Source organism: Myripristis murdjan, chromosome 24 (assembly GCF_902150065.1).
Source record: "Myripristis murdjan chromosome 24, fMyrMur1.1, whole genome shotgun sequence".
NCBI lineage: Eukaryota > Metazoa > Chordata > Actinopteri > Holocentriformes > Holocentridae > Myripristis > Myripristis murdjan.
This window is the reverse complement of record NC_044003.1, coordinates 22,642,801-22,659,463: the sequence shown is the minus strand read 5'-3', so window position 1 is coordinate 22,659,463 and position 16,663 is coordinate 22,642,801. Positions and strand designations below refer to the sequence as shown.

General features: G+C 41.3%; 1 protein-coding gene across 1 annotated transcript; it reads right to left on the bottom strand.

Moving 5' to 3' along the window:
* Window positions 1-643: 643 nt before the first annotated feature.
* Window positions 644-16,427, bottom strand: selenoi (selenoprotein I). The gene is made up of 10 exons (XM_030046628.1): window positions 16,242-16,427; window positions 12,720-12,788; window positions 11,093-11,201; window positions 10,534-10,608; window positions 8,114-8,376; window positions 6,548-6,656; window positions 6,330-6,378; window positions 6,047-6,227; window positions 4,510-4,689; window positions 644-4,288 (listed from the first exon to the last, which is right to left on the bottom strand). The coding sequence occupies exons 1-10, from the start codon at window positions 16,296-16,298 to the stop codon at window positions 4,181-4,183; spliced, it is 1,200 nt and encodes a 399-aa protein (XP_029902488.1). The 5' UTR covers window positions 16,299-16,427; the 3' UTR covers window positions 644-4,180.
* Between the last annotated feature and the right edge of the window lie 236 nt (window positions 16,428-16,663).

Here is a 16,663-nt window from a genome sequence, read left to right as displayed (position 1 = left end):
GCTATTAACCCAATTATTTTATCAACTGTAATAACAGCTTCCTTTAGGGAAGTATTGCAACAAATCTAACAGTTACTTTTTGTTTTTTTTCTGAAACACACCTTGGCACAGGTGCATACAAGGATTTTGTTTTCTCTCTGCAGGTAAGTATAACAAGTACATATAGAGGCATCACTAAGTTCAGCGGTAGGTGAACACACATAACACCAGAATTGTTGACTCTATAGACTCAGGTGGCACACTGCGGAAACCTAAATGGAGCCTAGAGTATGCTTTCATTTGTTTACAATGCAATGCAGCCAAAAATGAAATTATGTCATATTTATGTAATGAAGACTTTATAAATTCAAAGTCAAGACCATGTTATGACTTTTAAGATTTTTCAGGGACCTACAGACACCCTATTACTCAGGAGCCTCACCCTTTTTTTTTAAATACAGATGACAGGACTATAGCATAAGGATTCTTATTTGGTGACTTTTGCTGTGACATGTAATTCTCTGAGAAGTGACTTATAATCCAATATATGTTGTGAATGTGCCACAAAGTGTCTGGCTGCTCTCTGTTGGTTTAAAGGAATTGCATGCTTCTGTCAACCCTCATCAACAAGAACTGGTTCAAACCTCTGTCTGCCACACAGAAAGCGGTTAAAGAAATTTACCTTTATTTGTTTCTTGACAGAGCTATCTGTCACCAGTTAAATAAAACATTGCAATTAGCCACATGGAAGCCCTGGTGTCTGTTCCAGGGCGGCATTATACAACACGAAGTCACAGATTGAACAGCTTGGTTCATTGATCCAGGGTGATTAAGACTGCGTTTCTGCGTTGTCGTGAGCGAAGGCGAGGACCACACTACAAGAAATGCCCATTAAATTAACATCTGCGACCTAGAATGTTATTTTAATGGGAAAAAATGTTTTGATGAAATCAATGAATTAACTTTTCCTCATCCAATTTTGTAGACTTTTTTTTTTCTTGTTAGAATACGAAATCCCTTGATTAACTGAACATTGTCTGTAGTGCACCATTTGTGGTCCCCTCTCCAACCCATCCCAGAGAAAAGACCTGGGGAACATCCCAATCAGGCAACAGGCAGGGGAAATGTGAAACTCCTTCCATGCCTTCACATTTTAGATATAAGAGCTGCTCCCTACAGTTTTACAATGAAATATAACTTGCAGATGGTGATGGCTGCTGATTGGTATTTTCCCCTGGTCCACCAGTTCACCAGTCCCATCTGAACCCCATGTCAGAGTCGAGAGGTCAGCCTATATCTGACCTCACAATCCCGCTCGTGGTTCATGTTAAAAAAAAAAAAAAAAAAAAAAAAAAAGTAATAAAATGAAGAAGTATATGTATTTAGACAGATATCCACACATACAGAGTATACTCACATACATTACGAGACATGCATACATGGATCCGCACATACTCATACAGTGCATACATCCACCATGAAAACAGTTCACTTGAGCAGGAAAACTGTTTTGGTGGCAAAAATCTCAGTCACAGTTCTTCAGTTGTTGTGGCATCACAAGCAACTATTCCTATGGTCTCTGAACTCGCAGATGTGGGGCCTCATTGAGAAAATGGTCTAAATATTCAAATTCAGTTATTACAATGTGCTTATGCTTATGAACTGGCCAGAAAAGAGTGATTTATAAACCCCACCAACCTGGCAAAGGAGTTCCCAGCTCTGTGCCAGGTAACAGATTTGGCATACAAGAGTCTCCCGGTTGCAGTGCTGAGGTATTGCAAGCTCGAGGGAGGAAGTGTGCGGTGTGCATACCAAAACTGGCTCACTTTGTGGGGTATTACGGCAGTAAAATGTTGGATCTTGTATCAACATCTGTACCTCAATAAGACAGGGTTTGTTGGGACACCACATGGAGGTTCCCACTGAATGACTTCCCAGTAACTGGTATGTCAAACTGATACATGCAATTTTAGACTCAGGCAGTCATTTATGCAAATAATACATAAGCACAATGAAGCGGAAAATCAAAGGCCATTTTGTGAATGAGGCTCCTGTGTATGTTTCATCTTTACTCGCTTGATTTCTACCTTTAGCGATCTGAAAAAAAAAAAAAAAATTCTCAGGACTGCACACTCAGCCAGATAGCTCCCAAAAATCAAATGCTGACTCACAACTTCTGGTTCACAGACGACATTAATATGCAAGACCAACACAATCTCAAGAACCAACATTCAGGTTCATTTTGACATTTTTACTTCAAAGCATCATTTTTTTTTTTTTTTTTTTAACCTTATTGTTATTTGGCTGACTGGGCAGTTCTGTGCTCACCTGTTCCATATGATGACAGGTAAAAGTGAAGAGTCTACTAGAGCTTGATGTCTATGCCCCAAACCCAACTGGACTGATGGGCTTAATTTTTGAGGGGTGTGGACTGGATGGTGTTTAAAGTACTGCTGTTAATGACATGTAATAATTAACAGACATTCCAGCGTTTAGTAAGGTTTGGGCTCACTAAGTGGGCCTCAGTACAGGACTGGACAGATAATTTAGGTTCGAATGACACCAACCTCAAATATCAAGGCCCAAATCAAGCTCCAGAGTGTACCTGTAACATTCAACTCTGCTCTCTGTAAGTCTGCTGTCTTCAGCCAACAGATACAGGAGAGCCGAAAGGGGAGTTGAGGAAGCCGATCCTTGCAAACTAAGAGACTAGTGTTTTTTCCACAGCAGGGCCAAAAGGGACTTGTGAGGCCCCGTAGGGAAAAAACAATGTTGCTGAGACCCTGATCCACACTACAGTCTGAAATTGCCACAGAAACAGTGTTCAACAATCACAAAAAAATGAGAACAGTGTTTGACGAACTGAGAAAAAAAAAAAAGCAAAGAGAGCACAGGCATCTGACAGACAGTATAAAAGATGTGACAGTAAGATTTATGAGTAGGAGAGCGTGATGCCAGGCAGGGGGTTTTGGCATTTGCGGTGTCCCGTGCGACGGCTTGTTCCCTCAGAGTGAGTCCGCTCCGCTGACGGCTTTTGGGCGCACTCTTCATTCAAGCACTGCGCAGCTAAACCACACACACTTGCCCCGGTAGCAGATAAACAAAAATAAAGATATGTATGTTTAAAAAAAAAAAAAAAAGAAAAAGACAAAAGTAATGAATGAACGAATTAGCATGTTGACACGACACCTCAGAGGGTAGGGAGAGCCTGGAGGTCAGTGCTGAGACAGAGGTCAAAGTTGAAGGTCAAGAGTTCAAAAGGTCAGAGGTTACCCTGGTCAATTCTGGCCCTGATGAGTCAGTATCTCCCGCTGTTAACTCATGACAACTGTCACCGCAGTGTGGGATTAATAATAATAAGTGGGAAATTAAACAATGTTTTACAGGAGTAATCATATTCATCTTCTAAATCGTCAAGACTCATTTGTTTTCAAAATAAAATGCCCCAAACCCCTTAAATGAGAAAATGTATGTATATCGAAAGACTTGTTAAATATGCTGTGGCGCTTTCCAGGAGCAAATCATCCGATTATAAAAGGTGATCTGAGACTGAACCTTCAAAGCCTGCACCTAGTTGTGAACATGTGAGCCAGATCTACCTGTGGCGGGACTTAGAGGTTTGATCAGGTGTGGGACAGAGCCACAGGAGGCCCCTCCTGTTCAACTGAATTCAACTGAAATGGCGTTTCCAAAAGGCAATCGTATACTGTACATTCATAATACTATGTGAGTGCAACTGTGAGTATGTTTGTATTCATGTGTTTGTGTATGTGGCTATGTTTGTATTTGAAATATGTGCCACTAGATACAGAGTATCTGCCTGAAAGCAGAATAATATATGTACATGTGTGCGTATATGAGTGTATGTGCGTGTGTGTGGCTAGGCTGGGCTCCCTCGTCACGACTGAAGCACATTTCCTTAGGAAACAAACGCACCTCACTGGCTCAACCAAATTAGACAACCACCAATGACGGAAGCCAGAGCCCCTGGTCTCTCCCCATCGCCAAGACCAGAGTTTGGTTGGTAAGGAATGTTCTTCGTTTTGAGGGTCACTGTGTGTGTATGTGTGTGTTTGTGTTTTGGGGACAGTGGGAAACGGGTCCACAGTCCACTCCTCTTGAAGTGTCCTCGTTGATGGAGGCGAGGGGATGTGGTTGCTGTGGTGACGGTGAAGTGTCGGTTAGCCTCAGAGGGAGGAGCCTAAACCTCCGCTCCTTTCAAGCCAATTCGCTCCTCCTCCTGTCAGTCACTGCTGGGCTTTTTCAGGGAGAAAGCAAAGATGTTGAAGTGGCTGCTGAGCTGATGCACCTAGCGGAGTGAAGAGAAGAAGGGAATGTAATTTTACACCCCGCTCAAATGCATGCGTGTGCATTTCAAGTGATTTCAGAGTTTTGAAATGCGCCAATGCATATAGCTCTGTCAAAGTTGGAAATACATTTAATTTTCATTTGAAAGAGGCACTACATGTTGTGTGTGTGTGTGTGTGTGTGTGTGTGTGTGTGTGTGTGTGTGTGTGTGTGTTGTCTCACCACTGATACACCGTAGTGTATGTGTGCCAGTATGACGGCGGCTGTCCACAGGTACAGCAGTAGTGTCTCGTTGGCAACCACCCCAGTCACAGCTAACAACACTACAATTGCCATGGGCGCCAATAACAAGCTTAGTGCTTGGCAGCGTGTGTTGCTCATCTGACACACAATCAGCTTACACTGCAAGAAAAACAAAAACATAAACTAAATACTACTAAATACAAGGTACAACTTTTCTCACTTGTCATTCAGTGGTGGCAGTTGCCAGCCCATAACCACCAGGCAGAAAAAAAAAAAAAAAAAAAAACATATTACAGAAATAAAGAGTTTGTACATCAACACACTGGCTCTGGTGTGGACAAACGATCTAAAATGTTCTCCTTTACGGCTGTGCAGTGCACCTGACTATGTGCCTCACCCATTACTGTGATACAGCTCAGTTTCGTCAGCTGGTCGAATCTGACTCACATGCATTAAAATCAGTTGAAGCACCTACACTGGTTGTGTTACGTCTGCAGCAACTAGACGGACGTGAGACACTCAGCAGAGCAGCCATTCGCCTCCATTCATTTTATTTTATATCATGAAAACCATGACAATTAAACTGAGTTGAAGTTTTTTAAATAAGGGCTTTGAAATCACAAAGGTATGACCATTATGTTATTTCATTAGACATTACTGAAATAGTATTTCTATAGCAGAGTTTTGAAATTGGAGTCTATGGCACTTAACCAAACTTGGCGCCCAGGTGAACAAAGTCATAGCCGCTTTTCTGCTTGTCCTTGTTGTATCTTTTGGCCGATTGGCATGAAAATTTAATCAACACTTCCTTAGCTCGGGACCAACCTTTCTACAAAGTTTCATGTAAATACATTCAAAACTTTTTGAGATATCTTGCTCATGGTCTGCTTGCTCCTGCATGTGTATGTGTGTGTGCACTGCAGCCACAATAACCACAACAAGTGATTTCTTTGATGTTGCGGCCATTTGTACCACCACAGTGTTTGGGAACACATTAATGATACAGTTGATATAGTTTGTTAAATTAAATTTCTTTCCCCAAAAGGTTTAGTGCGTTTTTATGCATGTTTCAATTATCCAAAATTTCAGGTATCTGAAATACCTTCATTCCCAGGGGGTTGGATAATTGATTTTTGGTCCCCAAGACAATTAAGACACAGGGGAAAGACAAAATATTACTTTTACTCTGTTCTCTTGTGAAATATTAAGTAGCTTTAAAACACAATGCCTCCTCTGACAATGGAAAGAACCAGAAAAGGCAGTCATGTTTTAGGTGGACTGGTCACTGTGACAATAGTTTGTGAGCAGGCACTGGTTCGTTTTAAGGGGCCACGAGCCAAAAAGATTGAGAACCACTGATCTAGAGGCTTGTCTCATTTATGGATGCAGGCCTTAAAGCAGCAATGGTATACATACATCACACGAGACCAGCAAGATATTATGACATTTCAGTCACAAAAGATTTACTCGTTTTCTGTCTCTAAGTTGTCCACAGGCAAGAGGAGGAGAGACTCACAGTGACATTAGCGAAGGCCGTCCCAACCATGAGGTAGAAGATCCTGGGCTGCAGCTCTAGGATGTTGGATGGAGAGTAGATGACCCAGATTGTGGAGAGGACGAAGAGCAGGACCGGGGAGAAGAGGGGCAGGAAAGCCTCGTACATGCTGCTGTGCTTCAGAGTGTTGCTGCGGTGAGCCCTGCACAGCCACACAGAGCCGAGACAGTGGTCAGAGCACTGTGTGCGTTTAGACAAGACTTTACTGTGTCATGATTATCTCAAATGCAAATAGAAAACTTACTTCAGAACATTGTACAGGCTCATGGGTAAGGTCACTGCGAAGGAACAGGCTAAAAAAAAAAAAAATCAAAAGCTGTTAGAGGAGCGGGGCAGCCTCGCTCACGTTAACGACAGAATGGATCACTAACACGGTGTATTCACATACAAAGTTCCAATAAGAGGCTTGTTTAAAATGATCACTGGGAGGTCACGAGGATTGAGTGACCAATCAAAGCTCACCCAAGATCATGACGGTGAAGAGGTCTCTGTAGAGGAAGTGCAACAGGATTGGCTGGTACCACGTTTCCACACCAACCACGGCAGTGATGATGTAAACAATGGAGATGGTCTGGCGGCAAAAGATGGGACACATGGTCATTTTCTGGCTTTACATTACATTTTATTTCACATGCTGGTCTGTGTGTGTTTGTGTGTCTGGGATGTGGATTGTCTTTATTGTTGTGTATGGGTAAGAGTATTGCGTGTGTATGTGTGAGAGAGAGAGAGACAGAGACAGAGAGAGACAGAGCTAGAGAGAGATATTTAATGACAAAAAATAAGTTATTTGATGAAGAATCATTTAAAGATGTTGCATGTATCAGTGTCTACGGTCACATGGCCCGATTTAAATCATTCTAGTTAAGATCAGCTTAACAGTTTACACAGATGCTAAACAAAGTGATCCAGTAAGATGTAGCTTTACATGTCCCAAAGCATTTAACTACATAACTTTTTTACATGGTTTTGCCTGCTTGGAAGGGTCTAATCTGATGGAACTATAAAGATAATATAGGCTGAGTCATGTTTGCCAATGGTCGCTCTCCCACTGTAAAATGGCTGGGTCGGAAACATTTTTGCCGTTTCTACTTTTAGCCTTGTAACGTGCAGCCTTCAAACCTTTCCGGCGGTTTTTGATCTGGTTGCTGAATAAGTGGATTCCAGCTTCGTTCATCTTTTCAAAGACTTGTTTGAACAACTGGTGGTTGGAGCCTTATCAGCCACAGTCCAGTTGTGTTTTGTTACCACCATGTTTGTGTCCCTCCAGGAAACTCTTACGTCACCAAATGTTACCCCCACGTGGAGCAAACATGCGCAGAAATAATTTATTTATTCCAACCAGGGAGAAACGATCAGATTAAGCACTTACATGGTTATTAGGCATATTATTGTTTCCCCACTGAATAGATTATCAAAGGTTTATGCCACCCTTTTCAATCTGGCTGAAAATTCCCTCCGATCGGGCCAGTCTCTTATGATTAAGGTGGTTACATGAGGCATTTTTATCCTTACTGGGCTATAATTCTGATTATTAGTGGAATATTAGGGTCCATATAAATGCAGCTATTGTCAAATTACCCTGAGACCCTGATATCATTACCGTACACAAATGAGGCCATGGTCGAGTTGTTTGGAAGCCTCTATTTCATTTCAGTGTTCTTGTTAAAGCTGCAATAATTCAAATCCAGAAAATGAAGACACTTAAGGCTCAACTGACAAAAAAAAAAAAAAAATAAGCACATAATTGATCAGTAAGTTGGTCTGATGATAGGAGCCATATTGACTCTGTATGTACTGATTCTATATTTTTCATCAGTTGAGTCTCAGTCTCAACAGTTCTCGTTTAAATCCACGCTCAGTAGCACAAGTGTTTCAAATGGATTTAACCAACATGACAACACAGAAAGCAGGCAGTCAAAACAGCTTAATATTTATAGGCAAATCTAAGCACACACTGAATAATAGAGTCGACAAAGGTGACAGCCCCTGTGTGTGTGTGTGTGTGTGTGTGTGTGTGTGTGTCCTTACCACTTGGCTGACATCATACCCCCAGGGCAGGAACAGGATTCCAGTGTTGTATTTCTCCCAGTGGGACAGGATGAAAGAGAACAGCACCACCCACAGGATGTAGTAGAGCGTGAGCACGCCCACGCCGCTCTCTCCGCGCCCGAATATGGAGTAGACCGTGGCCACGAAGAACACGCAGGCCCAACTGTCCAGGCCGTGGTCAAAGAGCTCCCCCAGTGGCGTGGACGAGTTGGTGCGACGCGCCTGCTTACCATCCACGCCATCTATACAAACAAACATTAATCAAACAAATAACAACAGAGAGACAGGTTAGGAAGTGCAAGAATATTTGAGAGTATATTTAGGAACACACAAACATGTACACTATATTGCACTTTTTGAAACTCTTTATAAAAAAAAACAGCCTTCATTCATTCTAGTTATTGTGGACAAGTTCAGCTAGGTATCACTGCATCATTTCTCATACTGATTTGATTTCTGAATTAATTTGATTCCATTCAATATCAATTCATTTGGGATATTTCAGTTATAGTACCAATTCTGCTTGAATATCAATGAGATTTTCAGAGACTTAATGCTGTAAATTGTGCAAAGAACCCTCTATCCTGGTGCAGTATTAAAATATTAATGGTTAAATTTGCATTTTTGACCCAAAAGCAGTTACATTAACATCCTTTTTATTCACCATGACCAACACACTGCAGCAGTCAACACACTATAGTGCAAGTCTATGGATTTGGAACAAAACATTAAAAGATCAATTCAGGGATGAAATGAATTGATAATCACATTGTTATTATGAAGATCGGCTCAAAATCAGTTTTCGATTAATTGAATCCAGCCCTGTAGAGAAGGCTGCAACACAGCTGTGCTGGCTACCTCACTGTGTGTTATACTGACGTGTAAGCTTCAGTTTTAAACTGATATGAGGACGAGGAGGCAATGACATTATCTTCACTTGTGAGTCAACCATTTCTTAGATTTTTGCTATTACTCAATTAAACATATTTCAGCAGTAAACTAGACTGCAGAGCTGTAAACTCTTATTGTTTGCTTATTTTCTACTATTCAATTGCTTCATTTTTACATTTTACTTCTGTGTTATGGCATTCTCTATCTTTTCCCCAGCAGGCTCATATTCCTTTTGCTGCTGCAATGTCCTCACTTCCCAAGGGGATCAATAGTTTCATCTTATTTCCTGTTACACTGTCTGATTTGGATATGTCCACGTGACATGGCTATTTGTTACACCTACTATTTGTATGCTTTGGTTGTTAGCCAGCTGATGCCAAAATACCCTGGCTATCTTGATCTCTCGTTGTGAGAGGAACCCATTCAAAACTACAAAATGCAGCCTGATACTGATAAAAACATCCTGGCTGCTGTCCCGGTCAACTCGACTCTCAATTTCACTGTTTTCTATGGCAGAACAGCAGACTACATAATACAGCCCACACTGTTTTAGAGGCAGGAATAACACGTCACAATTCAAATTCTGTGCTGTCACTTGCCTAACATCATCCTAAAGATGGCTACATGCTGAATCCTTTAAATTGAGATGCAGACACATTTTTTGTTAATCTTAAGCACACAGGGAAAGCAGTCTATGTCCCAGTGTTTTGCTTGAGAACTCAATGGTATTTGCCTTCCTCACAGACAGACAGCACAGAAACCCAAACAGCACAGAGCCAAGACTAAACTTTGCCTGTCAAGCTGCCTGCCAAGAGGATAAAATGTATTCTTCTGTGTCATTTTTCTCTCTCTGATCCAAGTTTCTTTGCTCTAGTGAGAGAAATCCATTACTTCCTGTTCAGTGCATGTGGGTACCACCGATCTGCTCTGCTATCGGCTGTTCCCATGCAGATGCTAGGTAAAGGATTGACAATGTGTTACTGATTATATCTGACAGATAATGCGGAATGGTCTTCAGGAAAACTATGGGGCAGCCTCACTTTAAACCATGGCCATTTGTTCATATTTTCAGGTGAAACAGCACATCATTCTTGCAAATACTAAGATAGTGAAAACAAGCAGGGATGAAAACTTATCTGATGCAAAACACATTCAACCCTTATTGACACAGGGATTGCATATCATCGTGCAACACCCGGAAGTGGTTTATTTGATCCGGAGAGTCAGCTATCCAGATGCCTAAGATGTCACACACAGTATTTTGTACTTGTCCTTGCTGATGGCATTCAAATTCCACTGCTTCATCGCTCTCAAACACCGGGGCTCTGGCTGACATTTGACAGCCTCAGGCTTGCTTCTTAAATCTGAATAAAGTCACTGTGCAAAGGTTCCATTAGAAACTTTCCCCCCTGAGGCTCTCCAAAAAATGTGCTGCACTACATCACATGGTACAAACGGGGGAAAAAAAAGAAAAAAGAACAATGCAGTTTGCAGGGTTTGAAACTCACCGAGCGTGTAGGCCAAGAAGTTGAAGAGCCCCGCAGCAACCCACACCCAACTGGGTACGTGTACATGCCCTGCAGCTGAAACACAAATAATGAACCCCAAAAATCCACAGATTAGGTGAATCAATTTCCACTTTTCTCACTTTACTTAATAATCCTCCACATTAAAGTTTAATCTCATCTAAAACTGAGTGTGTGTGCAACACCTCACTGGTAAATGTATCACTAAGTAGCCTACTTTCCAAATGAACCATACCATGTGTGTGTATGTGATGACTTCACCAAAAACATGTGTCATCATTTTATTGATGGACTTTGCCTTTCTTGAACAAACTGATGAACACACTTACACACCGCACTCCTTTGTTTTTCTACCACTCTTTCAGGCAGATGGGGACAAGTGAAAGCAGGACAGTTTGTTTGCTCACATTTTAAAACACATTCCCTTTCCTAATCTTTAATTTATTGGGGAAACAAGAGGGACCACTGACTGCTCAACACCCCTTAAGAAAAGGTCAAAAAAAAAAAAAAAAAAAAAAAAAGTGAATTGCAGTGAACCCACCAGAAGCGGAGAAATCAAAGTCGTAGAAGGCCAACATGAGGAAGTTCAACACAAGGAACATGAAGCCTGTGAATGTAATGAGGTTTGGAGCCAGCCATGTAGGTAGAAACTGGGAAGAGAGGGAGAGAGAAATAGAGACACAAAGAGAAAGTCAGTAAACATGTATGATGGCTCTTAAATCAAGTCTGCTCATCATATTAATGATTTTAATTAAACAATTAGACCAAGTCATTAAAGTCTAATCAGTACCCTTTATGCATATTATCAGACACAACTTTGTGTGACTGTCTTTATAAAAAGCAGTGTATTACCATGGTTCAGAACACAATGCTACAATCGGAGAAAGAGAGAGAAACTTGCTGAAACTGCTCTCAAATCATCATACTTTTTCTCTTTTTTATTTCTCACGGTTTGAACAGAAACTAAACATTTTGGGCTGTTAGCCTTCATCAGTGTCATTAATAGTGGAAAGGAATACTCAGAAAATCTAGAATAAAATCCTGCATTACTTGAAATTCAAGCCACGTCATTTAGCTCCTGTTTTATCCATGTAAAAAAGATTACGTGAGACAAACTTCTCATGAACTAAAGAGTCAGACGAGCACAGAGGCAGTATCAAATGCAGTGAGAAGAAAATGTTATTGGATCCACACATTACAGAAATGACACCCATGAGGACTGAATGAAGAATGTACCCTGATGCTCTTTTTAGAAGTTGAACTTACATCTTATCGTGTTCATTAATTACCGTCATGCACTGATTTATGAGCAGCGCATATGCCTAATCCTCTCAGTCCATATCAATAATTTTTTGTTAAAAAAAAAAAAAAAAAAAAAATCACAGTATTTCCTCAGTAGAGTATTGTGATTGTGATGCATGTTAAACCCATGCCTTTGCTCAGTTATTTCTGTCAGGTACTAATTTATGAATGGTGTTTACCTGACGTCCTCAGTCCATGACAGTAATTTTTATTCTTTTATTCTTTCTTTATTCTTTCTTTATTGAAAGACTTTCTCAATATCTATTTATATTATTGTAGATCACTGTAAATTATTTTACTGATGAGTTATATGTATAATGAGATGACTTTTGCATACAGTATATGAATAATTTATTCACTGGTGTGTTTTCACATGTTGTGTACAGCCCAGTGACTGATGTGTGATGTTTTGCAGTGTGACGACACACTCGGTACGGCCTTACTGTCACTGCTGATTGGTGAGAGAGGGGAGAAGTGATCCCAGGTGACTGTCATAATGAGGAACTCTGAACGTGTTAATCTTTAAAAACCTTGATTCCACTTCCACTGACAATGACACTGATGAAAGCTTACGGCCAAAAACTTTTTGCCTCTGTTCAAAACAGGTGAGAAATAAAAAAAGAGAAAGAAGCACAAAGATTCAAGTGTGACTTCAATACAGAGAGAGACAGAAAGAAATAAGGAGATGTGTTAGAGGTGGCTGTGACTGAGCCTTGTTACAGTATCTGAAGAGATGGCTGGAAACCTCATTAATGATGTAGCTGTCATTATCATACAGCACACGCACGCGCACGCACACACACACACACACACACACACACACACACACACACTATCAACAGCAGCAGCTGAGGAGTCTTTCTCACCTTCACCACAGAGTTCCAGAAGGGGTGCATGACGTAGACAGACAGCGGGTTCGAATCCACTGCACTGTACTGCAAAGAGAGGTACAATTTAATGAGCACAGTCACACCGACAGTTGTTTTTCTTACTCTTCTACTTTTTTTTCTAGTCTGAACCACAGTGCAAAAGTTGACCTTGTTGCATTTTTGTATTTGCTCTGTTCAGATTCATTACAAATGAACCAGAGCTCAGCTTTGAAACAAAAAACACTCCATAATGGACTCGTCTGTGTTGTTTGCTGTAATTTATATTCTCCAATGTTCACACCAGTTAAGATCACATAATGAAACAGCTGAATATGAATATTTGGTTCATTTTGTTATGCTAGTGTGAAAGACTTTCAGAGGGACATCAGGTTATGATCATTTAAGCAAAAACAATTTGGGTTTTAATTATTATAACCCAAACATACTGAAACATGCTTCCTCCACACTGGGCACGCAAGGAACTACTGCCTATCAGATGCCAATTTTCAGGCATCTATGAGAGTTTATCTGGTGTCATCTGACACCACGTAAACTGACCCAGTGAACTGAGCAAAATCAGGTAATAGTCCAGAGTTCAAACAACGTCAACATGCCTGGTGTGAACACGCCCTTAGACCTTGTAGTACTACAACAACAAATCAAGGACACAGGCTAATGCTAATAAATAGTGTTGGTTCTTAAACATGAACTTGCATTTGATCTGCACAATCAGTTGTGTTTTAGTTGTTTAAGATGTCAGATTTCACAGTTCAGAGTCGCAGAGCCACGGCATATCTACAATATGAGATCATTTCATTCACCGTACACACTGCAGATGGATGCGGTCATGATGTCAATACACCAAAAGTGCGCCATTTTCTGTGCCAAATCATCAAGATTATCCTTGTCATTGTGATCTCAAAAACATCTAGAGTCATCACTGTAAGCATAATTGCACAGCCCCAGTTTGCACAAAAACACTCCACACACATGCACAAATGAAAACACATGCACAAGCACTCACACAGACACACAGTACTTTCACACCCGGGGAGCTGGCAGCACAGCCTTAGTGATGACAAAGGATGAGGGCAGCAGGAAAAGCAATGACAGAATGAAAAAGAGAGCGAGAGAATTTGTAGAATAATGTATCAACTCATGGCCTTTTCAACTTTGCTGCTTTCCGACTGAAGGCAAATACGTGGGTGGATGTGTGTGAGACCACATTTGTTTGGCATAACATGCGTGCATGCAACTTGAACCATACAACAGCCACCTCACATAGCGCTACAATCCTCCCATTCACTGTTGTGGCCCCCCTCCTCCTCCTCCTCCTCCTCCTCCTCCTCCTCCTCCTCCTCCTCCTCCTCCTCCTCCTCCACCCTGCTGCAGCCACTCATGCTCAAGGCTCAGGAGCTAGCACATGGAGTTCTGCACTTTAAAAGCAATTATTGCAAGGCCTCTCATGATAAATGGCTCAAGGGGTCAGTTTCATGCAGTAATCAAGAGAGGAGGTGCTAAGGAAGAAGTGTAAAAAAAGGCCCGGTCTTGTGTCTTGTCCTCACAGAGAGCTCTTGGCAGTTTAAGACAAAGAGAAAGCCAAAAGTTAGGCGGAAATGCAGGAAAACAAGCACATTCATTAAATGAATGGGGATATGTGTGTGTGCAAAAAAAAAAAAAAAATGGATTCTCATATTGCCTCTTATTAAAAGAGTGTGTTCACAGAGACACTTGACTAGTTTAGTTACAAGTTGGGGCCCTTGAACAGAAAATCATTTTTTCAGTTACTCGATAAAAATCTGATAAACAGATTAAGTCTCAGCAAAAACTGGAGGAGAATACCGTGGAGTTTCACATGGCCTGTGTCATTTTGGGGTCAAGGGTTGAACGATATATTATCATACGGTTGCCTAGATAGGAGCATGTGCGATATTCATACCTCAAAAGGAAACGATATGAATGGTATCAAATTTAGGGTTGGGGTTATTCTAAGACGGAAAAAAAAAAGTCAAGTAACAGCATGTTCTACATGCAGTTAGTATTTATTACTTTATTTATTACTTATTACACTTAAAATATTGTTGAAGTAGAGTTTGATTTCATTTTTTTTTCTAATGCAGCCAAATGCAGTCATCGGTCTGTTCGGGTCAACAAAACATTTTGTTAAGTAACTACATTTTCTAAATACATCTGGTATTATTACACTGTTTTTTGAAGAATGCTTAATTTTCACTGTTCACTGTAAATTTCAAGTAAGTGTGAACCCATAGCAATATTGTATACTGTTTGCCATAAATACTGAGGTATGAAGTTTGGACCATATCGTGCAGCCCTAGTCCATACACTACAAAATTATACGAATACACAGATGTCTATTATCTGAACATTTCAGGAATGAGGTGTGTACAGTATTTATGTGTCAGTGCATGTACAGCATTCGAGTCACGTCATGCTCCTTAAATTGGTATCAAAATTGAAATGTCCCTGAAATATCCGGACGTTTTTCTGCAGCCTTCCAAAGCCAGAGACAAGAGGACAGATATATTTGTGGTGATACAGTGACACATATCTCTAGTATAGACACCCAGTGTGTTTTGCCTGTCTGATAACTGGGATTAAAACCAAAGAGTGTGTGTAGGTGATAGTATTCAACACTATCCCGTGGGGGAATAGGGAGCAATTGTGCCTCAGAGGCAACTCCACAGTTTCAATCTCTCATTTGTTGTCATGTGCGGCATCACTCATTACTACTGCTTCCCGTGCTGAGTGCTGTTACCCTGCCTAACCTCCGCAGCACCCTCCCTGAACCCCCTGCTTTCTCGCTCTCCTGACATTAGCTAACTTTATTTGAGTCTACCTCCACTAAAGCGAGACAGGTATCCGTCAAAATGTATGACAGCGCCGCAGCCTCGCTCAACATTTGGCTATAAAAGAAGGAGTCGCTAGCTAACCATTAGCTTCTTCGCGCTAGTAAAGTAAAACATTCACGATCAATACCACTTCCGGTCAAAAATTAAAACCATTCATCACTGCCACCCTTTGCGACTTACCCAAGTAAAAGCAAAACTAATGTTTGAAAAACTCATTATACAGCGAGTTGCATTATTGGTTTTGCTATTATTTCCCAAAGGTCCCCACGCAGCATGACTATGGAAACTCCAAACCTCATTTCATGTCAGTTACAATCACAAATCTATACACATGGTGAATGTGTACGGGTAGCGCAAACTTCACAAACATGTTACCACAGGCATACAGCAGAAAGAGGAGGAGTGCTATCTTAGAAAACATGTTATACGGTGTAATAGCCATAGATAGTAGCACATTTTATTCTTTTATTTTGAAGGTCACTGTGATTCGCATCCGGTACGGTTCTGGCTGTTTCTGTCTAGCTCGACGCAGCTGTGCTTCCGCAGGGTACTGTCCCACGGATCGTGACAGCTAGCTGCCGCTGCACACACACACTCTCTCTCTCTAAGCTGTACAACAGCTAGCCAGCAGGCTACCTATCAATCATACCTTGTATTTGTCGAAGCCCGCCAGCTGTTCCTGAGTGACATATTCGTAAAGAGCCATGGTTGGTGTCGTCTGGCTCTACGCTGAGATAACTGGGTATCCGTCCCCTCTGTAATTGGAAATCCCCACGGTTAGCAGCAGAGTCGAAATACCATCTAGCCTTGGCCGCTGTCGCTCACGCCGGGTGAGGTGATGTCGAAACATTTGGGCCACTCCTACGGGACGCAAACACCCTGCTGGCCGAAGCCCGCTAGCGCCCCCCGTGGCGAGGAGGACGACGACATGAAAACATGAGAATGCGCTGCGTTGCTCAAAACTATTCATTTATTTGTAAGAGGTTATGATTCATTTATGCACTTTTAAATGTATTTTGTTTTGCTCTCGGGCAGGGCGCTCCCTGTCTGCTCTGTTAAAACTATTTATGT